Genomic DNA, 25,007 nt, shown 5'->3' with positions numbered 1-25,007 from the left:
AAATAAATATAGGCTCGCTCCTAAGTCAGAGCTAGGACACTCAACCTCCCTGACAGCAATCTTCTCAAATCTCCAAGGCACGGCAAAAAATGTGTTTAGCAACATGTTTCTTTTGGATAAAGACAGACTAACAGGTCTCATAATGCACAGAACATGTTTATGAGACTCTTTAGATTACAACCTTAGTGTCCACCTCAAAATGGCAGTTTAAAAAAAAAAAAAATTGCAAGTGCTTATAAGAATGAAGAACATTTTCCAGTAACTGGGCAGGGGGAAGGTCCCACCAAGTCAGGAGACATCCAGATAAGCAGAGGACTAAGATTAAGCAAAATCACTGCCACATATTGATTTTGTATTCACAGAAAAATATTCAGACACACAGACAACTCACCTCATTCACATAGTGGACTTCATCTACAGCATATTTTTTCTTGAAGAATTCAGGAGGATGAATCCTTTGGAAAATAGCAAAAAAAAATTTGGGTTTAGCTTTACTGTTCATTTAATAAGGCCACAGACAAAGAAATACTGTCATCTACTATCACAAGAATAGAATCAGATATGAGGAATATTTTCATATTCTTACCCTCAACTCCATTTCTCAAAATAGGAGATTACAGAGAAAGTTGTCACTGCTACAAAAGTCAGTGTGCTTTAATCCAGTCCATGCTTCATTATTAGATCTGATGGTCTCCTCCCAAATTAAAGGGGTTTTTTTTTTTCCCATTCACTCTACACAAAACAGTTTTCTTAAAGATTTTTCCCATGTCATTTGTATACAGCTTTCCACTCACCAGATGTCGGAAGGATGTGGAAATAGCAAAAGACCAGTTTGCCCTGTGTTACACTCAAAGAATGAACAAAACATTTAGTTTCTACCCTAGTAATCCCTTTGATGTGAACACAAGGCATGAAAATGTTTATGGTGTACTGAAGTAGTAAATTACAGATTTTTTAAAAAGTTTATTTATCTATGAAAGTACTCCTCACAAGTAACACAAAAATATCTCATTTTATGTTCCCTTTTGCAATGCTCCTTTTGTGGACTCTTCCCGTCACTGTTGGAGATTTCAAAGCAATTATAATTTATCTTCTCTCCTTTGCTAATTTCACATATAATTTTTTAAAAACGCAATATATCCTTTTATCTTCCTATACCATATTTTATAGTTCCCTTACATCCAACTTGTGCATACTCTGTTTCTCCTACAGGCATCTCCTTTTCCCCTCCTTCATTCCTCACACATTCAAGTACTTTAATATTCCAGAAACATCACAAACAGATTTAGCATTTTCTGATTTAGTTCTCTTTCGCAGTTTCAACCAATTCATCTGGTATCAGAAGAATCCCAACTGTAAAACCAGCTAATTTATGGCCAATGGTAATTTATGGTAATATGTGCTCTTTAGAGCAATACCTCCAAAGCACTATTTGCAATTAGCTGCCTTGTTTGAACTGAAGAACTGTTTCTTGTCAAGTAAGTATTTCTTAAAAGTATGTCCACAAACGTGCTAGATTTTATTCACCTCATTTAATGCTCTTTAAGTAAGAACAGGTCTCATTTTCCAACACACCAATAAGAAAACTTCTGTCTTTTCACAAGCTATTTTTCCACTTTTTTTTTGTTAGTTGTCTCCTGTAATTGTGTAGTCTACAGCACACTGCTGCTAATTTAATTCTTTGGTTATAGTTAGTATTAATCCATTATTGATTCCATTCCAGCTGTAATCCCTCCAACAACTCTTCTTCCGTACACTATCACTCTTGAGGAACAAAAGTAGCTCATCATCCTTTCAAGGCTGAGAATTTTTTATTTACTTTGAGAGAAAGAAAATAGCAGCTTCCCACAAACCTCCATCCTCTCTCTCAGTTATTAAACTAGGTCATCTTCCAGACACTTTTGACTCGATCGCACCTAACGATAAGCTGCCACATTTCCCAGATGTGTAACTCCTTGCTGGTCTTGTCCTTTCTACTTTGCTCTGAAGTTGGCAAGACTTTTAGCATGAAGTAGAGAGCCAGACTTCTCAGCACCTCTCTGAAGCACTCAAGGCTCTGGCTTACTTCTTTTCTTCAGCCGTTTACCATCTCTGACTAGATGGTAAAATAATTTCACATACACTTCCCACAAATTACCATCTCCTACTCTTCCCACAGGAGCCATGATGCTTCAGTGATGAAGCCATCTCTCCCACTGAAGATTTCTGCAAAGACCTACCCTCTTGCAGAACCATACAGGTGGAAGGAAAAAGTATACACGGAAGTCGACATTAGAGTGGAAAAATTCTGTGCTGTCACATATAGAAAAGCAGTATAGAAGACAAAAGTTCAGGGAGAAAGAGGAGCAAAGATGATCCTCACTGAGACCTTCTCATATTCTCGCCAGTCTCATCAATTTTATTCCAGGTTTAGTGGGGATTTATGAAAGATTATTATGCACCAAGACCACAGCTACTATAAAAATGTACCAGGGCAGAGTTCCTTACAGATACAGGGCTCAGCATTCACTTTTATCCAATTTAAATGCAAAACAGGCTGAAGCCTAGCACTGACCATCTCTGTTACACAGAACGGCACCTTCCACAGAATGCTCACTGGTGTCATGAAAGTCAGAGGTCACATTCAGTTACGATAATTTCAAGTATGTTTGATACTTGACAGAGATGAGGAGTACTTCCTTCTGCAAACGACTCTCGGGCAGGTAGAATAAAAGTTAATTGGTTACAATTTTTAGGTTTGGCTTTGTCTTTTGTAATGCTGCTATGGGCTGCCAGTTTCAAAATTCTGATTAATCACTGCAGAGACTACAGGCAAAAAAAAACCTACAGCAAGTCATAAATTAATTAGAAGGACTACCCAAGTGGAAGATACGGTCTTAGATATTATTGAATCATGTATCTTCTCACCTATCAAAAAAAACACCAGAACCAACCTTTTGTAAACAGATGTGAACAGAAGCAATGGCCTAATTTTTACAGGCTTTTTGGAGGGGAGGGGTGGAACGTGCAAAAATTTTTAGATTCCTTGGCAATATAAATTAGCAAAAATCTACAAAAAATGCATTTCAGCCCTAAAAAGGCCTAATACAATTTCTGTATATTTTTATATCTCCAACCAAGCAAACATCAGTGTTCATTAAAAATGTCAATAGTTAGCTTCCAGAATAGTAGGAGTCATCATTCTATCTTGCAACAGAAATAAGCAACTCCAAACTCCTGGAACTGCATCGTGCCCAAGTATGCATGCCCAAGTGGCTAGGCAAAAATCTGGCATCTCCTAGTTTATGGCCATTAGAAAGAAAAGGTAAAATTCCAGCACTTTCATTTATTTACAATAATATAGTCCTCACTCTTTGTCACCAAAGGATTCCTTAAACAAGAGACTGTCTCTAGTTCACCACTTACAATTCATCTCAATTTCCAGTCTAGTGAGAACGCTTGAGTTATTTGGGGTTAAACATAAAAGCTGCTTACATCCTGCTGATGCTTCCTATGTTAACTCTTCCCTCTTCCATGTTCTTCTACCCATTCTAGTTCACCTACTTGATTTCTCACTCTCGAGATTTTCGTAGCAATTGGGAAACAGTGAAAACGGTCTAAAGATGTAAAGCTACATTTTTAACAGAAGATTCAAATTCTGACGCATTGTCTCGTTTTAAGAGCTAAGGTTTCATTAAAGTATCAAATATTGAAGATCCACCTTCCAATCATAACAAGAGATAGCTTTATTAAAAACAAAATTCTACTGAGGTAGCAATGGGAAAAAGAAGATAAAGAGAAGCAGCAATACTTTCACTACAAAAACACAGTGTGTAACGTTAAGTTAGACAGTAAAGTAATACCCCATGTCAGCTATACCTCACTTCTCTTACACATCAATCAAACATGAAAATCACAGGCAAAAGAGGAAGGGAGCGTAATATTAGAAACTAGTAACCAGGAATCCCAGTCAGGCAATCAGCTTAGTGAAAACTTACAAGTTCAGAATAAACTTTCCCATTTGGTTTAACTAAATTCACAGTGGCACAAGACAGCTTGTTGAAAAACCAAGATTCTTTACAAATCACAACCTAACCACGCTAGTGCAGATTCTGCCACCAACTTTGATGGACTACAGTACTACGACCGGCTCCACTTCAGTGTGATCCTTCAAACAGGAATGGAATACTGACTCCTCTGTTTACCCATCAGTAAGATGAACAGCTCTGACAGTCTACCTATAAATACACCAATTCATATATATATGAATCTTTTATATAGTTGGACAAAATTCAAACCTCAATTTTTAAAAATATTTTATGAACCATGTTGTGTTTCCACTTTAAATCCAATAAAAATTTGGTCTCATTGTCTAAAACAATTTTAAAGCTGTTTTTCATCACATTGCACAAGAATTCATAACAGCAGATCTTAAGAGACTTGTACAAATTTGACAATACCATAAAAATTCCATTAAGCAACATTTCTTCCTATTCTAAAGGACTCTAGAGCAAGAGTCTCATAATACCAACACAATAAAAGAGTGTTCTAGTTTTCAAAACTGCATTCAGGAGAGAAGTACAAATGAGATGGATCAAAATCACAAATGCCAAAGAAAAACTGTGAACAGAATTTTTTAACAGCTGATAACTACTCCTGAAAGAAACACATCTTAAGGCAACTGCTAATATACTTGCAACCTATTTGCTGATATACATTCATACCTATATGTTTTCATTTGCATCTAAACATTCTTCCAGACAATCTTCAATATATACAACAACTTTTTCCTACTGGTTGTTTTGTATCTGCATTTTTTAATGAGCACCTTTAGCAGAGCAAGTAAACAGCAGGAGGTCCCAACCCTCCTGAAGTGTGGCAAGTTGACCGAATTGTCTCCTCTAAAAGTTGCAGAAGATTCCTCCCTCCCCACAACACAGATTAATCAAAAAGCTTTAGCTTTTTGTACCCTGTTAACACCAAGAAGCCACACCATTCACTGCACCAGCCAGTTCTGCACCAGACCGCTAACAGACACTCAGTCTAAAAAAAATCCCACTGAATTGCAAGGTCCCTCCATAGGGCTGTCTTAATGTCAGTGCCACTGTTACATACCTAACATTTCCTAATGTATCTACAAGCGATTCACAGATTATAAAAGCCAGGAGAGATCAGAATATGCACATGTATTTCATGGGTTAGTTTGATTTCTAGATGCTTTGATTTTCAGACATCTGATACTGTCATACATCCTGCTGTTAGATTTTGCTAACAGCATCCTCTCTCTCTTCCCTACTCAAATTCCCACAGCAGCCTGGAGAAGCCCTTGGTCAGCTCTTTTACAACATCTGGATAAAAATATGACCTTTAGGAGCTACTTAACTTTCTCTAGGTTTACCGTTGGAATAGAAACCAGTTCATCGCCATCACTTTGTCATGCTTCCCATATTTTTTGTTTCTCTCAAATACAGAATGAAAATATTTTATTGAACATCTACCTCAATAACAACGCAAAAATAGCAGTTGCACTATTTCCATCTAGCAGAAGCTGTTTGAATTGTAACTGCCAGCTTTGCTTTCTCTTTCATGCTGTACTAACTCTTTGGGTTTTGAAGCTATTCTGAAAGAAGGGTGCCTTATTGCACTGTTACACACAAAAGAAAGCAATAGGTGTATCATAACATAAGCTCCAACATCAGGTAACCATTCTCCTGCAAAAGGAAATACTAAGTTAACACCACATGGCACAGACAACAAAGCAGTATTCCAGGCTGTCTGACCACACATACTATCAATGAACATATATTAGGGCCAGATAATGAGAATCACCTGCCATTTCTCAGGACTGAATGTGGCTTTAGCAAAAAAAAAAAAAAACCAACAAAAAAAACCCAACCTATCAGCATTAATTTAATGTAGTTTTTAAAAAGATCAGCAAGAATCTCTAAATGAAAGTCAACCACCATTTTGAAGATCTCTTAGTATGTCAGGGAAGAAAACAGTAAGTACTGACACAAGCAAGACATGCCATACTAAATACTCTCTCCACAAGTCTTGTCCACTACTTACTGACTTCCAGATCTGCAGCTCCCGGCAGTTACCAGAAGGTGATGTTCTCACAAGCAGTAAAAAAGTTAAGAATTAACATAGTTGGAACAATAATAGAATAGGCAAATATCAAAGACATTATTCATTACTAAGTCTAAAGCAAAAAGGGTTCCTACACAATAATGTTCACGGTACAGTGCTCTCTTAAAAGGTTCTACAAGTATTACTGCCTAAAATGCATGAAAAACTGTCCAAGCTCATATCACAAAATCATAAAAGGAAGATTCTTGATGTAGCAAGACAGAAAAGCTAAAACTAGCAAACTTCACGGTAAAGTCTGCCGCTTTACAAGGACACAATAGTATTGTTTCCTCCATTCCAGCCTAACTTTCACATTAACGGATACAAACCATCACTTTATGGCAAATTCACTTTGTCTTGAGCAAATAGTCTCTACTAAGCAAAGTAAATGCCTACATTAGCTTGCAAGCAGTGCCTGTATTGGCACTGCGGCATGCATACATTTATTGCCAGCAGGTCACTGCATGAGTTATACCACATTTTCCCTCACTTACATGAGAGAAAACACACGCAACAAGGAGTAAATTGAACAAGCACAGTCTTCAGCAATTCAAGTTCCACACAGTCAACAACTGATTTCTCAGGCCTTTCTAGAAAGAGCTTAAAGCAGAGTAAAAGTTTCAATGAGACTGCATACGAAGAACAAGAACCTTGACAAAAATTAAAGCATATGAATAGAAATACATCAGCAAAGCATGTAGAGCTGAACAAGGAAAAGGGATACAAAAGCAATGTTTTAACAGTCAGAGATTCACCAATAAACTCACTCCTCAGTACAATATCACCAAGTTAACAGATGGCAAAGCATTAACCAAACAAGAGGGTGTTGAGAACTGCTAGAAAGAACAACACAGGAGGCTTTAGAAGATACCAGCAGATGTTCCTGACTTCGTCCAAAAAAATGCAATCACCTATAGATCCAAAAGGAATTTCACTATCTCAAACAAGAAGATTAAAAGGCATCAAGCTGGATTTAAAACAAAACAGTACTAATGGGCTCGCTGGTATCACAGGCAGCCTCCAGCAATGCTTTGACTACCTTAATGTTACTCCCTTTCCACATTTCTCTAGATTTGTTTTCTCCTTTGAAAGACAGAAATACCTGCATACATGTAAACTCAGACTCCTTGCTCCTTTTGATACAGTTCAGACTAAGACGGATTTTGAGAAAATAAGAGAATTTAAAAGAAACTGAACTGAAACTGAAGATTATGCAGAAGCAAAATAACTATGAGCAACATACAGACCGTTGGACTTACGAAATCAGAAATAAAGTACTGAGGAGACTCTCATGGTTCTTCCTATTAAAAACCAAGCTCTGAACTACCTATTTCATCTACTTCAAATACACAGTCTCACTGCTCCCGCTCAGCTATTCCTACCACAGGCATTCCCAAAAGAGGAAAAGTTCTTTAGTCTTTCTATAAATTCTACCTTAAGAGGCAGTGCCTCAATTAGACATTAAGAGGATAATATCAAGAGCTATCAAAAAAAAACCCCAAAACACAGAAAACTTGCAATTGATAATCTTTGCTTTATTTTTCTCTGCAAATAAAATTCTTCCTTGGAGGGAAGGGCTCTATACTAGTACAGAAAAAACTGTAACAAAGGAAATGTTGATATACTGAAATCCTTGAAAGATTCCTTGTAGCGTAAGACTTGCTGACAAATACTCATTAGCAAGCTCTCTTCCCAAAAAGAAGAGCACAAAAAGAATTACAATGGTTAAGAAGGTTAAGTATAATTTCTAAGTCACTACATAATAACAGTGTTCCACTCAAACACTCATCTCAATTCATGCTTCTTAACTGAGAAAGTTACATAATGAATCTGTCAATAGCACATGTTCTGCTTTTACTTTGGAAAAATGCCTATATTGGGCAGAAAACGAGCAATATTTTATGTCCTACACATAAAAGCACTACAGCAAGCTCTGGAATGTGTGCAGCACGTCCCATAGCTCCCATATTAATCGGTAATAGCACGAAAGGAGACAGTACTGATGTTCACAGCAGCATTAAGATGACCTGAACACCTTTAAGAAGGGGATGACAATATTCCCATTTTCCAACTTGTATAAAAACATAAGCCATACAGAAATTAAAGGAACCTGCCACAACTCATTAGGCACTAAGAAAAGGCAGAATGTACCCTTGCAAACAGTGCCTGATCCACTATGCCACATTGCCCCTATAAGACAAAGAAATACCTGGTCAAGGCCACACACTCTTGAAACCCAGAGCTCTAGCAAGTACACAACAAGTAAACCAAAATCTGCCTGTTTTTTTCTCAGATTTAGCTCTTAAGAAACACTAATATTGATTACACTTTCCCCTACCCTATTTTAACAAAACAGTTGGGTTTGGTTTTTCTTCTTTGTATGTTTCTCAATACAGGCAACACTCTTAAAGAGAGTCCTTCCTGCGTGTACAGCCAGACACGGCACAGGTCATAGGGAATACAAAATCTAAAGGAAATAGTTAAAAGCAAGAGCTGAGAACATGGAATTTTAGAAGTGCAAGAACAGAGGCACCACTGTAGGCATTTCACTTGAGGGTTTTTTCACTGAAGTGCCTTGTCAAATCCAGGCCAACAATAAGCAGAGTGCTCCGCACTCACACTGGGCAGAGCCTTGTGGAGCACTGCTGGAAAATCCCCACGGGAACTTCTTTTGCTGCAGCTTACCTTCCTACCAGCAGCAGCCCAGTCCTTGGAGGAAAAACACATGGCACACCTGATCAAAAAAAAACTTGGATTCTCTAATATTTCAAAATGTTATCAGGAGCTTATACCACTGAACTCGACACTCCTGCTAGTGCATTAAATAAAATATAAAATAAGAAATGCCTAGGGAGGGTTACCAATACCACAGGCACGAGACATGCACAGGAAAGACTTAACTTTCTCATGCTGTGGTTTGAAGCCACATCAGGATATTGAAAAGCTCTGGTGCAGCATTGTCAAGTAGATTTACTTAGTGCTGGATCTATTTCTCACTACACCCGAACCAAGAAAAGGAGAAGAAAAAGAAGCACTTTCGCACTTACTATATCACCAACTTGTGCATACAGCTAAATGCGTATGCTGCCATCAACGGACAGACACAAACTACTATTGTTGTTGAAAACATTCTCAACAGAAAATAAAAGGAAACTTCAGCAGCTAGAAAGTAAAGATTTATAAAAATAATTACTGAAGTAATAGTCACAGAAACAATACACATTCATTCTGGACCAGCAAGGCTCATGAACAATTAGAATACTGGGACAATGACTAAACCAATCATTTGAGAAGTCAGAGCATTCAAGCAGCAATGTTTAGGGAAAAACAATCATCAGGAACGTGGCAAGAGCAATTCAAACACTAATTATTCTGTAAAAGTAATTTTTATCCACAGAGAAATACCATAATAAATGAATGGGAGACAAGAAATGGAAATCACTGTACTATGGAGAGAAACGGAATCATGGAAAATAAGCAGCATGGGGAATTCCACAAGTCAGTCTTGCTAATCAAAAGCAACCGGCTTTATTGTGCTGTTTTGAAAGGATCGAATGAAGGGTAAAGCAACAGATGTACTATCTGAATAATAGTAAAATATTTGATAAAAATCTCTCTCAAGACTGTTACTCTCCAAATTCAACTCAAATTGGCTTGGACAGGAACAGTACGATGTGACCTGAAACGCAATGACTAGTCAGAATAAAAAAGTGAAAGGCCTAAAGCAGAAAATAAAAATAAATACACAGATAAAAAGACGAGCTTTTCAAGGGCTGGGAAACTCTCCAACTGCCACACTGGAAAGTGCTGTATCAATTTAGACTGATGTTTTCAGAAGTTAAAGTGATAAACTGCAACAAACTGCAAGTCTTGATTAGTGGGATACAACAAAGACTGAAATTAGTACTAATGCTATTCAGAAACAGAAACAGGACTGAATATGTTCATGAGATGGATCCACAGATGGCACTTGCAGGTGGTAACAAATTTTGCAGAAAAATTGCCTGTTGGTACAATGCAGTAACAAGATGACTTAAAGTGATTAAAAACTTTTTTTTAAATAATAAAATACAAGATTCAGTGGGTAAGGGGAAGGGACAAATGGTGGGAAGAGTCCAAACTGATAGGGAAAAATAAAACATTAAACATATTTCATTTTAGAGAAAAAAATTACAAGAAAAAATACCAGGGGATAATAGGGCAGATCACTTCATAAGGTAAAACCAAAGGCCCTTCTCAAGTATGCTATCTGAATACACTGCTATGGAAAGGAGGACCTGTATGCACTATATCAACAAAACTCATCCAGAAACCATCCTTCATTCCTGCAAAATCTGCTCAAGAAGAGCAATTAAGGGGATTTAGAGTTTGTCCCCTACAGTACCCACATAAATGCTACTACCTTTCCAAAGAGTTGTTTCCAATTTCAGCTAGCATAGAATGGACTTACTACAGACCTTGCCTTCTCCTAGCCAAGCCTACAGCTAATTAATGCACTAGTCTCAGCCACTATGATACAGCCACATAAACATACCATGCTGTACACAATTTAGTACTCACGATTGTTCAAAATATAAACGTCACAAAATTTCACCAATCCCCATTAAGAAAAAAAGAGGTTGAAAAGCTTCTAATTTTCATGGTCACATACAGTCTACAAGGGGAAAAAAGGTAAAAGCCTAAATAGCCTGAAAAATTCTTTTATCTCAACAAAAGTGTTTGGGGAAAAAAACCCAAACAATTAAACATACCAACCACATACTTCTGCACTGTTTTCCCAAAGGCAATAAAACTTCTCAGCTTCACTGAAATCAGTCAAGTTTAATCACCAAAACTGAAGCTTGATTTTGGTCGTAACCTGCTCAGAAAATTATGACAATGCTTAACAAGCTTTCACATTAGGTCACTGAGAAATTATTAACACTGGTAAAGCATTTCATTGTGCTTTATTACAGCTCCAAAGTGCCACACTAAGGTTCAACTTTGCAAACAGAAATTGCTTCCAATCAAATTCATGGAAAAACTTTACTTACGGTAGATATAACACTAGGTGAGGGTCGCTATGCTTACCAAACAGCCAGCAGGGCTTCAAAGAAAACACAGGAAATTCCACATAAATATTGCTCTGTCCCATTCAATATGTATTTCTAAAGTTAGAACAGGAAAGTGTTAAATATTTTTGTTTTCCATTAAAAACACTCTTTATGTAGCAAGGCAATTAAGTTATTTTGGCATCCGCTCCACATAAAGCAGCTGCTGTACAGTATGTTTTACTTTATAAAATATCTTTAATCAGCACACTGACTAGTTCTGTCATTTATAATTAAGGAGGTAAATGGCAGGTGCAGCATTAATTACTGAAATTGAAGTCTCTGTGCAAGACATGCAGCCATACCAACTTAATGCTTCCTAGGAACAGAAACAGTTGCTAACAGCTCTGCACCACAAACTTGACTAGGTAAGACCATGCCCGTAACGAGGGGCATTTACAACCAGGTACACTTCTGAAGCCTTTACAATCTTGTATTACCAGATTCATTTCTTAAACTCTTACTCTGAAAGTAAGAATAGAAAAATACTTCAGGACTGCAAGAGCCTACCCTCTAAGCCATCCTGTGAGAGTCTTTGTTTCTGCCTTACAAACAAAAGGAGGGGCAGGGGATAGAGGAACAGATCAAGAGATAGGCAAAGCGGTTCTCTTTCTTGAAAAAAATTTTCCCAGATAATAGCTTAAAAATGGGTTGGCCCAATATCTGGAGAAATGCCCACACTCATAATTTAAAAGCAGACCACCCGTTGTTGCAATCCCTTCCCAACATGAAAGTAGGACCACCAGTCCTACAATTACCCTCGTTAACAGTTCTGCAACTGCCACCTTAAGAAGTTGTGGGTTTTTTAGAGAACGTCCACAGCCTGGGAGTTAAATTAAATCTCTCCTTTTTAAAACTGCAGAGGTTATTTTGGCTTGAAGGACTTCTACGAGGTAATCTTACAGCTATTTACAAATCTTTAGAGCATACACATCCTGCAAGAAGTCCTACAAGATGAGTAACACTTCCAAAGAAGTAGTAGCCACTCTCAACATTGGTACTCTGCAGTGCTGGGTCCTTGGCAGACCACACCCTAGGGTGGTGCATTCATCATGTCCATGTTCACCTGTTCTTCAGTCCTCAGGCACCACCCTAAGCATGCAAAACTGTTCACAAAAAAAAAAGTGCAGCTGGTGAGAATAAAATAATTAGAGTGCTCATGGCCTCATTTGTAAACTAATAGTCTCCTCAACTCCAAGCCAACGTTCCCAGACACTTCTTTGGTTTCAAACAAACTAAGACTGCAATCTGAAAGAAGCTAACAAGTCCCACTTTTGCATGACTTCAAGGCAAAAAAGTTAACTCTTCTGACTGCCACATTACCTAAGCTACATTTTGAAAACCACTCAAAGATGTGTCCTTCAGAAGCGAAAGCACAATAGTACATCAAACAATACATTTAGTAATACCGTAGTAGGAAGGAGCCTTCTGCATTAATTTTAAGACAATCTATGCAACTCTGCTTACATTCACACAGCAGATTCCCACATCTGTCTTAAGTAGAAAGCAATATAAACGCCGGGAAAAGCAGCTGCACCCTGTGCTATTAACTAGAAGACCAGTTGTAGAGCTCTGTAAAATACCAGCCTTGCAAACACCGTACCAGCGTTGAATTGATTCGTGCTTCACTGATGTTAAATGAGTGTTTCATCAGTGGGTAGATAGTGCCTTCCACATGCACAGAAACAAGCACTTCCAAGGCAAACCATAGTAGATAAACAGCAGTGGATGGAAGTCAAAATTATTTGTGTTTTTCTTTCAGTGCTAATTTTAAGTCAGAATTGAGTCTTCTGGGAAGGAACACAATCCCTAGCTGTGCGTAGTACCCCCTGCCAACCAGCTTATGAAGCAGAACCGCTACTGACTCACAAATGAGTTATTCATCCACCCTCCTCCTGACAAGCAGAAAAAGTAAAGGACCACAGCTGACAGAAGAGAAAACAAAGATTCAAACAGACATATTCAGGAAGAGTAAGGAGAAGAATTTAGAAAACAAGGATGCTGTGATAAAGACAATTTGTTATACTCTGCAAGAAGACACAACAACAATAAACCACTTTTAACCAGACTTGTAATTCTGTAAATGAACCAATAACAAGCGCTGCACAAACAAATCAAAAAGGCCACCATTTATAAACATCACAATATTTTATTTGAAAATGCAAAACGAGAGAGTGGAATTTCAATAATATTTTTAAGCCTTTTCAGATTAGGCACAATCAGCGTGGGTATGAAACAGCCAATTTGAACTAGCAGAAAAGAACTTAGGGGGAGGAAAAAGTGTTGTGTATAAATGGGAACAAGCACCACTAGGGAACAGACTTCAGAGAGTAACAGCGGGGGTTAAACAAACCCTACCCTTCCAGACAGGTGCAGCTCTCAGCTGAAATATTTCAGACAGCGGTATTCACATTTTAATGCTATCACAAACAATTTCAGTTCCCAGGCAGGTCCAAGACAGTGATATCCATTTAAACTCTCTGAGAAGACAGCAGCCATGCCCTACCATATGGTCTGGCACAGCCCAGCATATGGGATTGGTTGTGATTATTTTCTTTTTCCCAAAATTAGCATTAAAATACAAGTGATAGCTTCAATTAGAAGCAAAGCAACCTGAGCTCAAAATATTAAATTAGAAGTAATCCAATGTTCTAAGACGATGTAGACAAAAAAATTTACAGTTTGTTAGAGGTTACAAATACAATTAAAACTAAGAAAATAAGTGAATATATAAATAAATCAATTTCTCCTCTACTAAAGCACTGAATAAAATTTACTACCAATGTGGATAGAAAAGAGAGATGTTTGTAACATACTCACAGAAAAGAACCGAAATCACGTTCCCTAGTCTGCCAGTTCACATCAAAAAAAAGTACCAAAGAGACTAAACTACTTTCTGCCATTCAAAAACCTTCACTAGCTAATGCAGTTGCAAACTGGTAAAGCAACCTGAAAAAGCCTCCTTTACTATTTAACTTATTGGTCTTAACACAAGACTTCTACTTTTCTTTATGGTTCAGCATCCCTTCATAGATACCATGAGATCCACGGGTTCCAAGTCTAAAGGTATTCTCTACCAAACGGCGTTGGATCATTTGATATCATATGATCAATGTCAATTAATCATGTTTTGTGTCATTAGATGTACATACCATTACAATTCACATTGAATGATTTGGCGGAACCTATTAAAATGAGACAGCATTCCAGCTCTACAGACAGTTACGTGATACGTAGTACTCAGATACATCGAACACAGTTAAAAAGTAAGTCTTACTTTCCCATCCAAACTGCATAGCTTTCAGGGAGTCGTGGAACAAAAAGCATGGATCTTCCAGTATCAACATCTACTGCTCCAAAGCAGCCTGCTTCAGTTACTCCAAAAGTCCAGTGAAAGTAAGATTCCTAGGTTAAGACAAAATATATTCTTAAAAGAAAACCCTCGCTTCTACCAACTCTAAAAATACATTACGGTACATACTAATTCCTACTTCCACATATCTGAAAGAGATCTCTTGCTTTTGGTGGAGGGGGAAAGTGGTTTAAGTTTAAAGCTTTTCAGACTGATTAGTTTTAGGTTACAATAGCATAAATCCCTCTGTGGGCAACTGGAAAGGATCAGAGATTAATAAACTACCATAAGGAATAAACAGGTCAACTCAGCACAATAAACATACATGACACAATAAAATACATTCTTCCAGTCTAGAAATAGGGAATGTAGCATCAGGAGGAGACAATCACATCACACTACATGAGACAAGGCAAAAGCAGAGTGCAGATTCACTGGGTTGCGTTGGCAAAGTGCTGAAGTGAAGACCCAGCCTCCCCCAGAGAAGAGGAAGCTGCAACTAGGAACAGCATTTAGCCAAGAGTTATTTTAAGAACAAGTAAGCCAACAACAAAACACTTAACAATACAGAGATTAATTTTGGTAAGGACAGACATATACTCTGATACCCTGAAAGGGGCATCTCCTCTAAAACCAGACCAATAACTACATTAAGATACGCACTATCTGCATTAGGTTTTATTGGTTTTGTTTCTTCATAACACACAACAGGTCAGTTGAATTCACAAAACAAAGTACTGCAGCAGCCATGCAAAGTATGGAGTATGCATAATTAGAGTTCTGTCATGCCGGCTTCCCCAAAGATTGTGTTCAGCATGCCAGTAACAAGTTATTAAACTCTATTTGTGACAGAAGAACACATGGGTACTTAAGGAAGAGTCTAATTTGAGAAGATACGTGTTGTAAATTCTAAGATAGAATTCTAAGATTCTGCTTTGTGGAATATACTGTTTATAAAAGCTTGAAATACGTTTTTCTACAACTTAATTCCGTTTAGGTCCACTGTAACATGTCTCACTACAGAAAGCAGGTTATTTCTTGGGTCACAGCCAAGATTGAAACAACTAAGAAATATTCCATTGCTGTCTTTAATGTTACATTAAACACTGATAAGCAGGAGGGCCTTGAACAGGTTTATGCCCTTTAAACCAGATAACAAGCCTGCACAGCAAAGCACTGGGAGAGTAACTTGAAGCTGAAGAGACACTGTTATAAAGACGACAATTTATTTAAGTGAAGCAAGGCAATGGACACATGAGAGATGAAAGGAAAATAATTTAAAATTGTTTTAAAATTCATGCAGTTGAAGAGAGTTTCTTAATTTGATTTGAAGTTTTCATTCAGCTCTTACCTGGCGAAACACAATACCAGTATCAGTACAGTATCTCTGGGTTTCTTCTCCACCTTGCAGCAGAACAATTGAATTCTTCTGGACATCCTTATTCTGTCTCAGGCGATCGCAGAGTCGTCTTCTATTCAAGGCAAAGAGCGCTAGAGGCACTTTCAAGGTCTCATTCCCCAGCCAAAAGGAGGGTCTAGAAAAGATATTTTTTTTTAATCAACAATTAATGGAAGGCAAAAACAGCAGTTATCATGATTCAGACGCACAGTGTTTGTTACTTTAGTTTAGAAAAGAAAAGGAAGTTTAGTTCAACTCTACAAACAAGATGCTAATCACTCAAGGGGAAGAGATGCTGTATACAAGCATTGCTCCCAAGTGACAATCAAATACTGCTCAAAGGAGTACCAAAGGGAAAAGATGGTACCAGGAGACAGGACTGGCTGCAGCTATGGCCCACAGCATGTCACTTGTTACATTCCTTTAGGTAAAGCAACACGAACAGTAGATGCAGAAAGTGACAACAGCCTAGGTTGGCTAGGCAAAACAGGAGAGAAGAAAATGAGTTCTGAGTTCCTGAACACAGAAGTGGAAGGTTACATTAAGTCTGGCAAACTTCAGCAAGTCCTTCTGGGAAACGTTCAGTAGCTGAAACAGGGACTGGAGAGAAAACATGACGGACAGCAGACGCAGGACAACAGCATTTCCCATACTCACACAGTATCTGCGAATTTATTTTCTACATATAGTATGTTTATTCTTGCATACATAAGAGCAAGAGAAGATTCAGCAAGTTACTGAACTCACACATGTGGCCACAGGAGCGTGGCCTGGGTACCAGGGACCTCCTGCTATACATCACCACCTGCCCCTAAGGCAGCACAAACATGCTGAGACAGCCCAGAAAGTTTCTGAGGGGCCGTACTCAGCAGTGTAACTGGGACAATACAGTTTAAAAGTAGAGAGCATTCTCTCTTAAAATAATCCGATTATTAACTAATACGAGGTCTTTAAAGTACTACAAGAATATATTGCCGATTCATTCACGTTTGTCATAGCTCCACACCTGCATTTTTAGGAGCTCTACCGCTAGAAGACCAACAGCTTGTTGTAGCATTTTTTGTTTAAATTAAATGAGGAGCAAAGAATCTATTCCCTTTTATATGTTTAATATAGCAAAATTGTGCTTTGGAGCTTCAGTGTTACAGATTAATATTGTTTTATCAATAAAATCCTATGATTTAAGTCCAGTTTGTCCCTCCACCTCAGCTTCTCTCAGCTTATTGAAGACTGGCTGGCTGGTCATTTTCTCTCAGATACATTTAGAGGAGACGACAGAAAGGCGCAGTTAAAATTGCTACTATGTTAAGATGACAAGAAATGAACCACCAACGAACTTAACCTTAGCGAAGCAGAGCACCACATCTTAATTATTATACAGTTTTCATAGGCAATCTGAAAGGGAACCTTTGATTTATAGCTGCATAAAGTAACCTCCTGAAAGACTTTATCAGCACCAGAAATGTAAACCCTGTAATTTCTTACTGCAGATACAGCATAAAAGAGGTAATAAAGTATTTTATTTTACTTGTTTATAACTACTTGATAAAACAGTGTAAGTAATTTTAAGAGGTGAAAGACTGCTAATCCAATTTTCAAACTACCTGCCTAGGAGTTCAGCTGACTGTGCACAAAACCCAAATGTGTTTATTACTTCCCACACACACCTGATAACCCAGCACCGTGGCAGGTGATCATTACAAGGGCTGCAGACTACCTACTGCACCACAGCAGTATAGTGTGGAAGCATAGCATAAGCCTTCGTTTTGGGGTACTAATGCCTGTGGGAAGAATTAAGCAAATTCATACAATCCTAGCAAAAGGCTTTAAATCAGATAGCAAACCCTAAACTAAACACGGGCAAGGCTCTTCAGGTGCAAAGCTGTGGCTCAGCCACTCAGCAATGCACAAGAGGTTGAAAACACTGTTCTCCAGGCAAGATCACCCCCTGCAGTAACTCCATACAGGGGCCTGGAAATCATATGCTCACCTTACTGCCAGTATAAAAGGGAAGAGAGAACATCATCAGATACCCTTATGCCACAGGTTGCTCTCAGATCTTTGTATCTGCTGATAAAAAAAAAAAAAAAAAAAAACCCAAAAAAGGTGACAGGTTGCACTACAACCTCCTTCCTGACAAAGGAATTTAAGTCTTACAAAAGAATGTGGCTGTTCACCTGGCTTTCTACTGCAGATAATGATTTGGGAAGAGAATTCTCACACTATTCAAGATTACAGGAAAAGTCTTCGTACACAGGACTGGCTGTGTAACTGTCGCTCTGCTGAGCTCATTGCTCTGCTACCAAGAAACACATGGCAGGTAAGTAGCTTATGACTGGCCCGGTCTTTTTTTCCCTACTCCTTCCAGCCCAACTGTTACAAACCCCTGCAACCACGCAGTACTGTCTTATACCATGACAATTATTTAGCACTTTTTCCATTTCAAATATAAGAAGTCATTGCTATGCCACCGGTAGTGAGTTGAGTGGGTACATGCATAGAACTGCTTCACACAGGGATCAACCCTGCAAATACACATGCAACTACAGCATAATCAGCGTAAAACTCTGTTGTTTGACACCTAACAATACTAGCACAAAGTTCTTTCTAGAGATGGAATTACAAGCTTTCAATTTTGGCCCATGATCTCTAGTCACTCAAGTTTACATCACACAAGACATACAAATACCAGAATTTAATTAGTGCAATACATTGGCTGGTCCTTCAAGGTCTGTTTCTTCTGTTAGTGCAAGGCCTCTGGCATCTCCAGCCACAACCTCAACTCAAAACTCTCATGCAGAGTTGTACATTTGATAATGAAGCATATTTAATGCAAACACGGCATTGTGGTGCACGCCTCTTTGAAGTTACGCAGTCTTCTGCAAATAAGCATTCACCGGTGTCAGAAATGGCTACCTGCAAGTGCAGGACAGAACAAATGAAGTTCAGCCTCCTCATTTTCTCCAGTCTGGTACCACAATTCAGCCACTGCTCAGCCTGGTAAAGGCCTCCCACAGTAGCTGACAGTTTCCTTGCTGGCTGTCACACACAATTTTCATGATCACTTAGGCCCAAGCCCACACAAGAGCTCTTTCATTTTATTATACTGGAAGTGAAATGCAGCTAGGAACATTAAACTACATCTGTTTCTTTAAAGGATATTTTTATTTTGCCTGGAACTGTTGATTTCCAATGCTTATTTCAGAAATTTTATATTTTCAGAGAGCTTACATTTTGTTACTGTATGAGCCATCTAACATTTTGGATTTGTTTTGACACAATCACCAGAACACACTGATAACAAAAAAAAAAAACAAACTATTTTATTTCTGGTTTTCCTACCATTTTTCAGTTAATCTTTTGTAATTCTGTTTTTTTTCAGAAGATATTAATGAACTGCCATTTCTGTTCTACTGAGGTCATGCAGTCAGGATCCAGATTTCAATGAAGATGAGAAATAACTAAAACTACTTTTCAAGAAGTTACCATTTGTTTGTTTTGAGCAACAGAGTCATCAACATCAGCCTGAATTCTAGCCAACGTTTAACGCTGTTTCCACAACACATACGCAAAGTGCAAGAGGCCTACACTAACAGCAGCACAAGCAAATAAGCAATACAAGGGAAACAGTAAAAGCAACTACCGCTGTTTAAGGCATAAACTGGATGTTTTCTTCACGGTGAACTCGGTGCTCTTTGTAAATAAGTCAACAACTTGAAGCCCCAGCCCTGTTCGACCTTGCTCTCAGCAGGGCCTGGCAGGAGCGTCTCCACACAGGGGACACTGGGTCAACGCTGGGGGAAAGCAGGGGCAGGAGAGGACCTCACAGGGGAGCAACCTCCTCCCAAAGGCGAAAGAGTGAGAGCCAAGTCCCAGCATCACCTCTTTTTTGGCAACTATGGAAAGTTCTCCTCTCATTTTGATGCATGTTTAATGGTACCTTCTGAAAGCACTGGAAGAAACGGCTGAATTCAGCTACCAGATGTGGGAGAGACCTCACACTAAGTAATCCACAGTCACCTTCAAGCACGATTTCCCAAACATACACAATTTGAAGGATAACGCACAGCTCAGGGGCAGGCATGCCGAGCCCACCCGTGGGGCAGGGTGCCCGTGGGACCCTCCACAGCCCGTTCGCCGCCCCACGCAAACCCTGCTGTCACTTTAGGGAGCGTCTGCTCCAGCGCAGGCCGCCCTGCCTCCCCGCAGGCCCTCCCCAGCCGCCTCGGGGCAGCTGCCCCCCAGCACCCCCAGGCCCCTCAGCGAAACCACGCAGAGCCCGGCCGCCGCTGCCCGGCCCCCCGCGGGGGAGAGCCGGGAGAACACAGGTCGGGGCGCAGGGCCCGTGGGGAGCGCGGACGGTTCCGCGGCCCAGCAGCGCTGCTTACCCCGCCGCCGCGGCCATGTTGCCTCGCCGGACTTCGCCTGTCACGTGAGGGCCGGGCCGCTGCGGAGGGGCGCGGGGAGCCGCGGGCGGGGCGGGGCGCGGCGGCGGGAGCGTCTTCCCGGGCGGGGCGGCGAGGGGAGCGGGGCGCCGGGCTGCCTACCGGCCTCGCAGGCCGCTGCGCTCCCCAGAGGCCGTGAGGCGTGGATCTGGTACGGGGCAGGCCCCGGCGAGCCTGGGCTCCGTGTCAGCTGCGGGGGCGTTCATTGGGAACGCTCCGCAGCTGCGTCCGAAACCGGAGAGGTGAGTTCGTAACCACCTCCTGCTTCGCTGTCTTCTTGTACGAGAAACAATTGGAGTCCTCGGGGCTAAACGCTGTATCATGGAAATACAACCTTTTACAGGGACTGCTCTCTCTTACAACAGCGCTCCCCTAAACAAACGGCTATTCCAAAAAATCCACGTAATGTGCCACGCTGCTGTAATCCCTGGGAGAGACGCCATCCACTTGCATTTTGAAATGGAGAAGGCGTTCAGCAACAGCCTCCGGGGATAGTCCGCTGTAGCCAGCGCCAGTCCTCGGACTCACCCCACTTTGCTGAATTTTGCTCCTATTCACACAGATTTCTTCAGAACACAAGTTGACTTGTTCTTGCCTCAATTACAAGCTACCTGAAGAAACCAACAATTCATAGGCCAGGGTTCACGTGGCCAGTAACTGCCATACAGCAGCAAAAGCAAATACCCAGAAGCATGAAACACCAGATAAAGAGTGTGAGAGAGGCTCTGCTGCGTGACCTGCATACCTCGTTTCGCGGCTCCGTGCCTCAATAAAACAGTGCTAAGTGCTGCTCTGAGCTGGCAGCTCCTCACAGGTGCCACCGTCCTCCTGCCCTGGAAGGAAAGCACAAGTCTTCGCTCTGCTGCTGAGCAATGCCACTTCTCCGTTGTTCTGGCACCAATTTCAAAAGAAAGTGCAGAAAACTGCAAAACTCAAGTAGTCATCCTCCAGCTCTTTATGTTTTTATGCCCAAGGGTCACAGACCTTTACTACAAAATATATAGAAAGAATCGGAAGCTTCTTTCACAGACTGCCCATTTGACAGGGAATAATACTTTTTTTTTTTTTTACAGATTAATGGATAAAGCCCCATTTTAGACGTTATCATGGACACGCTGTTGAATTTTAAGGAACTTCCTTCAGTTTATGAAGACTGAAAGTTTTTTAATGCAAACTGGAGCAAGATATTTTACTGCTTTCAGTCCCCTAGTGTGCTCCGTTCTGCTTAGACTCCGGCAGAATCAGTGGGAGGAGGCAGGGAAACTCAGTTTGCCTTACCTTCTCCTGTCAGGAGTACAGAGAAAAGACTAAAGCCTTGAAGGCACTCTTCCAAATACTGTTCTTAGTGGCTTCGGGCATTCGTCCTTTCCAGCTCCTCTCTGCCTAGCTGTATGCTTGCCCTCCTTAAAAAAAAAAAAAAAAAAAAAAGGTCTCCTGCGTTGTAGTATCTGCTCTGTAAAATGAGCTTTCTAGGTCTTTCTGTCCTGTTTAATTTCTTCATCTCTTCACCTTGGTCGTTTTACCCACCTTCCAAAAACAATTGCTGAGATTTAGAACAGTTACCTGCATTGTATTCAATCTCAGCAGAAAATAAGACTCCATTACGTAGGAAAAAAAACCCAAACAAAACAAAACAAACATTTTATGTTGTTTGTTACCTAAAATATCCTGTTCTGCTGTCTCAGGATTTGAAAGAACGAACATTCTGCAGTACGGACAAATTAAACTCATTTGCAAGGTGGCTATACTGACAGCCAGCTGCAATGCCAGCCACAAAAATGATACTGGCAGCCAGACTGGGAGCAAGACCAGCTTTACTGCACACACAGACAATTCTGATTCTCTCTGCACTGCATTTAACTCTGCAACTGAGATAATGCAGGGGTAAACCTTACTATCTGAGAGACTACTTTGGAGCATTTCCCTTTAAAACAAGATTCAACCGATCATTACTATCACTTATCTCCCAGTAGGACTTCTCTCTGTGGTCAAGAACATCCACTCTCGTGTTGAAGGCCTGATTTTGCACTTCTGGCATCTTCAAAATCTCCACTGTAGCAGTCTGGGTGTACAAGAGATGCAACACTGCAATATCTGATGGGATTCTGCACTAGCTAGATTCTTGGTCAAAAATCTGATTTAAATCTGCTGTGTGAGCACACCAGAAGCATGGTAAGGGCTCTCAATCTCTAACCATTATTCAGATGCAGAGTAGAACAGTGTGCTGCTTAAATAGGGAAAATTCAAATCTGCAGAATGAGACAAAGTGAAACAAAAAAGCACTCAAACACAAACATCCCCTGGCCTGTTGTGTCCTTGCACTGGGGAGGGGGGAGCGACTGCAGCCTTGCTCTGAATCCAGCCAGTGTCTTTCTGAATTACATCCAGCTGTAGACAGTCCCCAAGGGTCCCTAGGAAAATTTCCTTTCCCTCACCTCTGAGACTCAGCTGTGTACCTCTGCCCAGCTCCTACACAGTTTGTACTCCTGCTCCTCCTAGGACCTTCTGTCTCTCCTCAGGCTATGTACTAGTTAGCCAAAAGTAACTAAATTGCATAAGAAGCTCTTTTTATTCTAATTATAAAGATATTAAAAACTCAAATTTTCTCACACATTCATTCACCTGGCAGAAGAGACTTTGGAACTATTAACAGAAAAGTACTGTAACAATTGGTCACTTTACACCTAGACCAGCATTGATAAATTGGTACCAGTACCTTTCTACTGCTGTTCACCCCTCTATATTTTAAGTGTTTATACTGCTGCCCAGGCAGGATCTTAAGAGTTCAGCACCGTCAGTGAGCGCATTTTACAGCTTCTGTTATCCTAGCTGAAAAGAAATAATTCAGGTTAATAACCTTTGTTTTATTCTATGAAAATTACGTTACTGCTGCAAAGACAAGGTATTTCCCCCTGGTTTTACAGTACAATAGATGAAAATCCAAAGCTAGTAGAGGCAGATGCAGTCCAAACATGAACTGGGGGAAAAGAAAGGATGCTGCAGCTGTGATGACAGCATGTACTAGGGAGCATCATCCCTCCCTTCACCCTCCAGCCCAGGTTGGGCATCAAAAGAAGAGCAAAAAGCTCTGACTGCTGCACAGTGCTTGAGCTTCCCTCTTGCTTTGGAAAATGCAGTTGGTGAGAGACCCGATCACCTGGGGCTGCCATGAGGGATCACAGAGCCACACTGAGACCATGGTACCATAGTAAGAAGTCTTGAGCCGCCAGCATCATCACAAGAGGTGGGGAACAGGGTATAATGCTGAGTGACCAAGGTCACCATAGGCCCTCCTTAGTAAATCTGCACCTGGATATACAATTTTATTACAAGTTTGTGCTGATTTCCTAAATATCTAAAAAGCTTCCATCTTATACATTCCATCACAAAACCAGAAATAACAGGAAATGCTGATTACCAGCACAGAAATTTTTCTAAGTTCAGCTTGATCTGGTTTTGTGCTGATTATTCCCCCAAATTTTTGGAAGCTAGAACCTTGCTGGCAGAGATGCTCTGTGGCCTTCTTCACGTGGATGGGAGAGCACTGGCTAGGCAAAGAACAACAGCTGAAGTATGTAGGTATTTGAGTGAAAATATTTTGTACATTGTAGAATGAGCTGCTAGCCCAAAGTAATTATTCAGTTTCCTATGTTAAAATATGTCAATACTGGGTTTTTTTTTCATTGAATTACCATACATAGATCCCAAGCATTTCATCACTGAAAGATCCATGTGCTGCCTTTGTTTGATACAATGGCCACAAGTCTTTGACGTGGAATTAAGATTACAAGGTTCCTTCAAAGTAACAGATTGAACAAAAGCATCTGCCTTTGGCATTTTCATCATGAAACAATTCTGAGTAAATTTTCCCTCAAGCACTAAATGTATACTGATGTATTGATCTTTTGGATCTTGAAATAAAACTGTGATTTTCCCAAAGCCTGCTTGAACTAAGTTATTGTAAAAGACAAGAAAGGTAAAGCATTGCATTGCCTCATTACTCTCCCCATTGACTTTCACGTCAGAGTAAGAAAATCTAGTACAGTAAAAATGTGCCCATCAAGGATCGGACAGTCTAAGGTAGCTTCTCTGACTATTGATTGATCTTTATAAGATTTGATTTTATTTTCTGAAGTTTTTTTTTGCAATTTCTTAGTATAGACTGTCATTGTTTCATTGAAATCAATCTGCCCATCTCTATTTAGAAGTTGCTACCACAGGAACTATTATCTCATAAAAATGTATTAAAATAGCACTATCAAAACTGCTCAGAAGACTTCTTTTTAGTGGGGGGTTTTGGTTTGTTAGGGTTTTTTTTAATAATTAGTGGCCAATGTGATGATCACTGTAATGTTTCTTTAATATCTCTGGCAGCTTGAAAGAATCAATTTTTGTACATTGCAACATATGGGTTTGCTTCAATAAAAGGAGGCTTCTCAATGATTTTCAGTCCGTTTGGTCATATATTGGGTTTTTTCCTAACCCATGGCCACAAAGGTACAGCTTACACCTGTCTGTGTGTCCTTTGCATAGTGCCCAGCACCATGACTCCTTTTCTGTTTTTCTAAGAGTTGTGTGCCCTTGTACTACATAAAAAAAATGTGCTGTGTGAT

General features: G+C 39.9%; 1 protein-coding gene across 1 annotated transcript in view; it reads right to left on the bottom strand.

Moving 5' to 3' along the window:
- Positions 1-20,415, bottom strand: part of PEPD (peptidase D) — a 136,235-nt gene extending 115,820 nt beyond the window's left edge. Inside the window, exons 1-4 of the mRNA XM_086758222.1 lie at positions 20,338-20,415; positions 15,902-16,085; positions 14,476-14,603; positions 392-455 (exon numbers count right to left, since the gene is read on the bottom strand). Coding sequence (XP_086614348.1) covers positions 392-455; positions 14,476-14,603; positions 15,902-16,085; positions 20,338-20,354 — 393 coding nt within the window. The 5' untranslated portion in view covers positions 20,355-20,415. The remainder of the gene's footprint in view (positions 1-391; positions 456-14,475; positions 14,604-15,901; positions 16,086-20,337) is intronic.
- Positions 20,416-25,007: the final 4,592 nt, after the last annotated feature.

This window comes from Chlamydotis macqueenii, chromosome 13 (assembly GCF_036417535.1).
Source record: "Chlamydotis macqueenii isolate bChlMac1 chromosome 13, bChlMac1.mat, whole genome shotgun sequence".
Classification (NCBI taxonomy): Eukaryota; Metazoa; Chordata; class Aves; order Otidiformes; family Otididae; genus Chlamydotis; species Chlamydotis macqueenii.
This window is presented reverse-complemented; position numbering and strand designations above follow the sequence as displayed.